Source organism: Phascolarctos cinereus, unplaced genomic scaffold (genome assembly GCF_003287225.1).
Source record: "Phascolarctos cinereus isolate Bilbo 61053 unplaced genomic scaffold, phaCin_HiC Scaffold_9;HRSCAF=440, whole genome shotgun sequence".
Taxonomy (NCBI): domain Eukaryota; kingdom Metazoa; phylum Chordata; class Mammalia; order Diprotodontia; family Phascolarctidae; genus Phascolarctos; species Phascolarctos cinereus.
In genome coordinates, this window is record NW_027556402.1 from 160804116 (window position 1) to 160812623 (window position 8508).

Below are 8508 nucleotides of genomic sequence, written 5' to 3' on the forward strand. Positions count from 1 at the left end.
GGAGATAAGGGAAAAGAATTGAGTAAGTCAATTTTTGTGCTTATAACAGTATTATAATACAAGCCCATGCCAACAGCCAGAAATTGTGTCTCCACAGCACGATAATGATATATGGCCACCAGCTGGAAAAGAACGTAAGCGATCTATAACCAAAAATCCCAAAGTTGGCGGTTTGCCTTTAATTCCCATCCAACATGAGAAAAATACTAACCAAGCCAGAAGAAATATAGAGGTAGGTTGGGAGTTTAATATGTTTTATATTGAATTAGAACATAAATTTATTTTTTCTTGTGCAATGTGTAATTTACAGTAGTACTTAGCTCATTGACTTAAATATTAAATATAAGTGTTTTAAATGTTGCACTGTGAAAAGAATGGTCAGGAAATATTTGCATTCATCTTGATCTAAAATCGTAGGATTTTACTCTACCTAGAAGGGAATTGTAGACATTTTCTTTTCCATGATTCTCTTTATAGATTAAATAGCCTGAGGTTCCTAGAGGTCGAGTGACTTGTCCAAGGTTGCCGGCTCTAGGCAGAGCTGAAACTTTAAACCTGAGGTACTTTCCAGTACATCACAGAACCCATTCCTTCTTTGTAACTATAACATTTTACAAAGAACCTGGTTAATAATTTAGTGAATACTACCATTTTGAATTTATTTTTTTTAATTCTTGAGATAATTAGGCTTTGTTTTAATATCATTAACCTTTGTTTAATATCATTAACACACCTTATACCATGCTATTCTTTACCTCTAAAGTAGCTAGGTGATCTCAAATGCACCTTCAGGAATTCTGTTGCTAAAATATTACAACCAGAAATTAGGTTTAAAAGTGGTTTCCCTTGTAAAGAAATCAGTCTGAAGGTGTGGTAACAGTTGTACCCTTTACAGTGACCTACTCAAGTTTCAGTGCTTTGGGAACTAATGGTATTTCTCAGCTAAGTTAGTGGCCTGAAAGATGGCCCCTGGGCATCAACAAAGAAGCGTCGGTGTCTTTCATGAAGGCAGTCCCCCCCCCCCTTTCCAGCTAGAGAATAAAACATGGATTAAATCATTGTTACATAGGATTTAGTTACAGTGTAGAAGTTCACAGACTGCTGAAATTTCTAAACCTCCTGAGCCTCATACATGCATGAATGTCTTAATCGGGATAAACATATGCTCCCATAAATCCCTTTATAGAAGATACTCCTGAGGTTTCCAGGGCTCTCCTCTAGGTCTTTTAACATTCTGTGGGAACTAGTACAGCACTTGAGATGTACAAATGTTAGCCCTGACTTTTTCTCTATGACTGGTCTGTTCATTTTTGTGTTTAAAAATGTAGGAGATAATGCCTTTTGTGCCGCTTCTTACATCAAGGCATCATTACGTGTGTGTGTGTGTGTGTGTGTGTGTGTGTGTGTGTGTGTGTGTGTGTGCGCCTTACGTTTCTCACCATTGTCTTTTTGCTTGTCAACAGTTTTGATACTTCACAGATTATTTTTTCATCATTCATAACCATATAAACATCACCTTAAAAATGGATTTTTTTAAAGTTTAATTTTTGTTTTAGAGAGAATTTGGGACCATTGAAAACACTACACAGTTTCCTAAAAGTATTTCAGCCCACACTATTCCTCTTACTCACTTCTGAGCTCAGTTCATTGTCTGTCTTCAGAGCCTTTCTATGATGTGAGTGCTCTGTGTGTGTGTGTGTGTATCTAAACACATGTGAACAAATTCAGTGGAATTCCCAACCAATTGCATGCCATAGTGTGTGTAATAAACATTTTTCATCCACTTGTTTTTTTTTTTCTGTGTAGAGTCTTGCACCAGTGTCTTTTGAATGATCCAATATCTGTTGAATTTATGTAGAATTCTGGAGTTTGATGAAGATCTTATTCTCTATAGAGAATCTTTATTGATAATGAACTATGTACAAGACCTCCACTATAGATATTTTTGGTGAACATATTTCCCTCTTTTATGTAGTTCAGACAGCAAACACTGAGTAGAGTGAAATGTTCTTTGTACCGTATAGTACATTCTGTGATTCTGAATATATAATATAATCTGCTATGGAAAATCATTTGCAAAAGCCTTTTAGTCTTTTCTCAAGTCTTCATCAGTATTGCTCCCAATCTTTCATGATGCTGGCCCATATTATTTTGTAGATAAGTTTATGTTAAATATCAGTGCTACCCTTTGTTGCCATATTTCTTCATTTTGCTTGTCTAAGACTAATTGGTTGACTAATGTGTTTTCTAAGCTCTTTAGTCTTCTCCTTGGTGCAGATTACTGTATATCAATTAAAATTTGGTAGGGAAATTATGGCAGTAGGAATTAATGCCTTCCTTTATTCGCTTCCCATTTTTTCAGTGTCACTTAAGAATTTAAATAATACAGGTTAGAGCATTTGTAAATTCATATAATACTTACGCTCTATCTTTTCACATTCCCCACTTTGGGATTCTATTTGGTCTTTGTTCTAACTAGTTATTGCATATAGACAGCTGATTGAGAAATGACCCCACTTTAATAGATATTTGTTTCCTTTCTGTTAAAGTTTTGTTTTTTATGATTTGGGTGGGTGTGGTTCTTGTTACACAACACACCCTCTTGAAAACAATATTCACAATATGAAGTCTTCTGAGTAGTTTAATTCACATGAGTAATGATTGTCAGGAGCACAGCAATTTGAGGTGACCAAGTCTTTCTTGTTGTCATGGAACACATAATGAAACCGTCTCTGCCAACTCTTTTTTCCCTGCCTCTGCCTTTCTAAGGAGAACCTATGAGTCAACCTTCCATTTAACTGAAACTTCCTCATTATCTTTTGATTTCATTTATAATGATCATGTCATTGTCAATGTGGTTTCTTTCCTCTAGTATTATGTCTACTTATCATTCATCAAAATTGATCTCACCTTTCTAGATAATCTAAACATCTTGTCATATTTAGCATGGTTTGCCCACATTTCTGCCATTCTGTCACCACCCTAAATGAGCAGACAGAAGGGCAGGAAAGTTTAAATATGTCATTTTTATTATTACTATTATTAATTTGAAATTATGGGCTACCATGGCCAAATAATTCATTAACTAGTGAATAGTCTACTAGCCATGACTTAATACTTATCTAGATTGACCTTTGGAAAATGCATAGTTTGTAATTATGCCTGCAGTTGGAAAGGCCTTTTTTCCAGTATGTTAGAATCTGCCCAAGCTTGTACTTTACCAGCATAGCGTTTGAGAATCCAGGGTTAGCCCTGAACCATATTGAGGCTTTTGTGTGGGACTTTTGTGACATGTGGAAAAGTTTATAAAATTTTTGTTTTACTAGAAGACTGGATGGAGTCAGAAGACCTAGATTTGAATCTTAAATCTACCCTTTACTTTATGTGTGTTGTTTCAACCTTCACATTCTTTAGTGGACTAAGGTTCAAATAAGGCCACCTGTGCTTGAACTTACTTGATGGTTATAAGAATCATATGCAATTAAGAATGTAAGGCACTTTTAAAAGTTTCATGTGCTATGTAAAGTAAGCTCTTGTTATCAGTAATGGTAAGTTTGGGGTCTAAAGTGACTCCTACAGTGTTTACATTTTGAAAACTTGTCTCTAAAAAGAAAAAAATAGTTTTATATACTCAGGTAGAAATGTGTGTGATATTTTTACGTTTAGACTTGTATAGATTATTATGACTATTTATACATGTGATGGTGTACTACTTAAAAGGATACTATTTACATTTCAGGACCTAGGACAGAACTTTGCATGTAGTAAGTCCTCAGTAAATATTTGTCAAATTGAAGTAAAAAGTTATGTAAATTGGAAACACATGATTTTTAAATTATTTTAAAATACGTATACTATAAATTACAATAAATTGCAGTAAGTGCAGCATATTAAAATGAGGCATTTTGAAAAAAACCTAAAGATAGGCATGAAGAGTTTAATGTCGGTATTTTTTAAATGCAATGCAGTTGCTCTAATATTAATTCATGTAACTTTTACTCATGCTACTCTTTCAAAATAGCCAAAGATTTTGTTAATGCCCTGAATTTAAATCATAGAAATTACAAACCATTACCTATTATAAAACCCTGCCTCTTAGGTAGAATTGATTCTTAAATTTCTCATACAAAACTAATGAATTGAAATCACAGATACGGTTGTGTGATTGAGAATTGCTTTCATGTGAACTATTTTGTTTCATTTAGAATGCAAAAGCAGGACTTGAAAAGCTGAGGCCTCCCGAAAAGCAGGAAAAAGAGCAAATAGAAGCCAGTCTAAGAGAGCGAGCCTCAATGGTGGCACATTGCCTGGAACGCAAGGAGGACAAACTCCGAAGTCGGACTAAAAAACACCGAAGTTTGAACTGTCTGGAGGACTCGGGTACTGATATTCTTCAGAGTCATCACAAATCACATAAAGACTTCAAGATTCTAAGGAAGATTGAGGACAAAAGTAGCAAATCTACTTTGGAAACTGATAACAAATTACCATCCACAGTGATTGAGGAACTCAGTGTTGTTCTACAGAGAACAAGAACACTTCCCAAAGATCCATAGTGGGGATTTGGCCAAAAGGAAAAAATGTTTTCCTCAAACAGTGTATAATAGGTTCATTGGTAATGCACAGAATAGCCAAGACAGGGCTCCATGTTTGTAATTGCTACAAAATGCCAAGAAGTTTAATATAAAGTATGTATATGTGGTACCATTAAATGCGTATGGTAAGATTTACTGTTGTGAATACAGATTAATGTAAAGTTATAATGGAATAATTCACTTTTGTACAGTCAGAGGTTTCCTCTGAGGACTCTGCCTATTTTAAGTAGTGGTGGTTATTAGAGATGTGGATTAAAAGAGGAATCCTCCGAAAACAGAGGCCTCATGATGTACTGTATTTAGTATATAAAGTGTGTTTTTTTCCCCAAATGATTTCATTGAATTTGATAGTATATGTAACACATATTGCACTTTGAGAAACTTTGTGTGTTGAGTTGCTGCATGATTTTAGGTTTACAGAGCTAAAGCCTTGAAGGGACATGATATTGTGTGATTAGTGGTTATCATTTAGTGGCTTAATCTGAATCAGTCTTTGAAAAGAGGAAAAGGATTTCACAGATTCTTAGAAATAAGGACCATGGTGTGACAGAAGCTATTTGGGATCTGCTTCAGATCAGTAGTGACTAGAAGCTGTTGATGGGACTTGGTGTGGCAATCTGTGGCAGAAGTGAATCTAGCACTTTTTCTGTATTTTCCAATGAATGGTATTCAGATCACTACAGTGGCTTAATTGTAAACTTGGGTCCCTTTTCTTAGTGTTTTGAGTGAAATAAGCCATAGATTACATTTACTAACCTTTTGTTCTTTATAGCTGGCTTGACAGGCCATTCATTAGGCAACAAACTAATAAGCAGGCCTTGAAAGGAGCACAGATTCTATTATATTCATTGATTATATAAGAGCAATAGCTATAATCTGTTTGTATGTGTGTACCCACATATCTATATCTATATCCATTCCTGTATAGACATGTATAGGGAGATATACACATGCATAGACACATGCATATACATATATGTACATATAGATGTGCACACAGACACATGTGTATATAATGCATGTATGTGTAATTGCTTTTAAATAGTCAATAGGCACAATATATTTTATGCTCCTTTAAAGGCTTGCTCATCAGTTTATAGTCTGGTAAGGAATATATATATATATATATATATATATGTCTATATATAGATATATAGATATAATGTGTATACATACATGTATACACATATGCATATACAGTACATGTGTATGTGCATGTATGTATGTCTGTAAAGCACAAAAACATTAAAGTTCCCCTTCCCCATCAGGTAAAAACTAAACTGAAAAAATGAGACGTAATATTATCATTTGAATGCTGATGTTTCATTTGAAAGGTGCTGGGTCACAGAGCTGGAAAGGACATTAGCATTCATCTAGCCTTTTTTACCAGTTAGGAAACTAGGGCACTTAAAGCCTATGTGACTTGATCAAAGTCAATTTTTCACCAAATTGCTGCTGGTCTTCTGCTAAATTAAAGGATGGTCATCTAAGAAACTATGATAAAGACAGTTTTTCTGTATCTCAGTATAAAGATATTAAAATCTAGATCAAATGAAATAATATTTGTAAAGCACTTAGCATAAAAACCTGGCACATAGTAGGTGCTTAATAAATACTTGTTCCTTTCTACCCTATTGAATTGGACACTGAGTATGATTTGCTGTTTATACTCACCAGCTCCTAATTTAATCCTGGATTATGGCAAGATGGCACCTTTATCCCCTAATTTTTAAGCCTGGAGGAAGTGCAAGGAGTAAAGTTCAAATCATACCTCTGACACTACTTCTGTGACCTTGGACAAGTCACTTAAACTTCTAAGCCCTGAGTTTGCTGGTCTCTAAACATGAAAGGGTCAGTGTTCAAAGAGCATTGATGTCCCTTTCTGCTCTTTTTGGATGATGTCAGTTTTTAAGTTGGAAAGCATCTTTACAGCCAACTATTTTTCTTTCCTGGCATTCTCCTTCTCATTATTATTCATTTGTCTTTTAAATGTCTGGAGTTCATCTGTATGGAAATATCATCAAAGAATTATCACACTCTGGCCAGTACAGAACCTGATGCAGCACTCCATGATTTATTGTGCCATCATTTTCCTGCAATGGTGGCAAGATAAATAAATGCTTCAGGCAGCAGTTAGTACTCAAGGAAGGGAAAGAGCTGCTCTTTCATTGGAAATGAATTGTAAAAGGAAGAGAAACTGCAGGACAGTTTACTAAGTATTCACAATGGTTTGGGAACCTCTGTTGGCAGAAACCATGATAGGTAAGAAGGAAAAATCAATCCACACGAACTGCTATTCCTAATCAGTTTGATTTTAGTTTAGTTTTTGCTTTTAAGTATGAAGGCATGTTGAGTATGATCTGTTTTGAAGTTGGTCTCTTTTTTTTTAAGACACTTTCCAGAGTATCTGATGTATCCCAAGTTGTTCTGGAACTGAAGTTTTACAAGGGTCACCTCCCACCCCTTCAAACATCACCCCCTTTATTTTTCTACTATGTTTCTGTAAGAATCGAATGCTCTACTGTATGTGAAGTGCCTTGTAAAGTGTTTTGTAAATACCAATTTTTATTTGTTTGTAACTATGCCTTAAGAATTCTATAAAAATAGGCTTTTAAAAATCTGTTTAAATGTGACTGCAGTTCTTCCCAAGGATATGCACAAGTTGAGAATGGTTCCGTTATAGAGAAGTGATATCAGAACAAATTGTTTACCAGTTTATTGAAACAGATGCTGCCTGGTGTTCCTAGACTGTGTGGCTGAGCTTTCTGCAATTTATGATTCTGACATTATCAACAGAAAAAAGGAGGTGGGTGGAGGGGGAGTTCTTTCAAAAATGTAAACTTCTACATACACTGCACAGAAGTGACTGGAGGCACTGTTTCATTTCTAAAATCACTAAAATTCATTTCAAGTACATTACTTTGTTTTCTATTTAAATTATATAACCTGATGGCTCCTTAATGCTGCACTGAGAATTCAATGTCAAGTCAAAAGCATCTGGAGAAGAAATCAGACTTTTATGCAACTGGATGCTTGTTTGTCCTGTTATTTTTTATCACCCGTCTATACCAAAATGTGTATGAGTTGTATATTGCCAGAATAAATAGTATTTTCTTCAAAATATGTCTGTGTACCATATGTGACATTTGGAAAAGTTACCTTTTATTCATCTACAAGTCATCTTTTTTTTTTTTACTTCTTCCTCTCTTTTATCCTACATTGAATCCGTTAACATCAATTATCATGTCTGATCGATATTTACCCTTCCCATTCCCAATACAGTTAAGGACCTTAAGACCCCAGACTTGATTATGACAGCAGTCTCCTCACATAATCAGTCTGCTTCTAGTCTCATTGCTGCAAATAGGCAACAAATTAATCTTACTTATTCATAACTCTGGTGAGACATCATGGCAGAGTAGATTGTTGGACTTGGAATCAGGAAGACCTGGATTCAAGTCCCACCTATAGATACTTCCTAGCTATTGGAAAAGTCACTTAATCTCTCTTGCCCTCAGTTCTTCATCTGTAAAATGAGAAGGAAGAGGAGTTAACAGGGAGGAATGTTGCACCAAATGGCCTCTAATGTTCCTCCTAACTCTAAATCTGTGCTCCTTTGGTTATATCATTCACTTGGTGCAAAATTCATTAATCATTTTCATTCATTCAAGTCATTCATTGCTTACTGAATAAGATAACAGCCCCTTAGACTGGCATTAAATAAATACCTTCAGTCTGGTTCCGTCATATCTTTTTAGCTTTATTTCAATTTCTAACTAACTTCCATCATACTGCACTATTTACCAGTTTCTGATAATATTCCATGCTTTCCTATCTCCGTGACTTTGCTTCTATTCCTAGAATACCCTCACCCGCCCACTCACCCCCCACATATATACCCCACCTACACCTG

The 8508-nt window shown here is 35.2% G+C and overlaps 1 protein-coding gene across 1 annotated transcript in view; it reads left to right on the forward strand.

The window, feature by feature from the left end:
* ARAP2 (ArfGAP with RhoGAP domain, ankyrin repeat and PH domain 2) overlaps positions 1 to 7716 on the forward strand; it is a 239216-nt gene extending 231500 nt beyond the window's left edge. The window contains 2 exon segments of the mRNA XM_078148406.1: positions 98 to 232; positions 4206 to 7716. Coding sequence (XP_078004532.1) covers positions 98 to 232; positions 4206 to 4556 — 486 coding nt within the window. The 3' untranslated portion in view covers positions 4557 to 7716.
* The last annotated feature ends 792 nt before the right edge of the window (positions 7717 to 8508 follow it).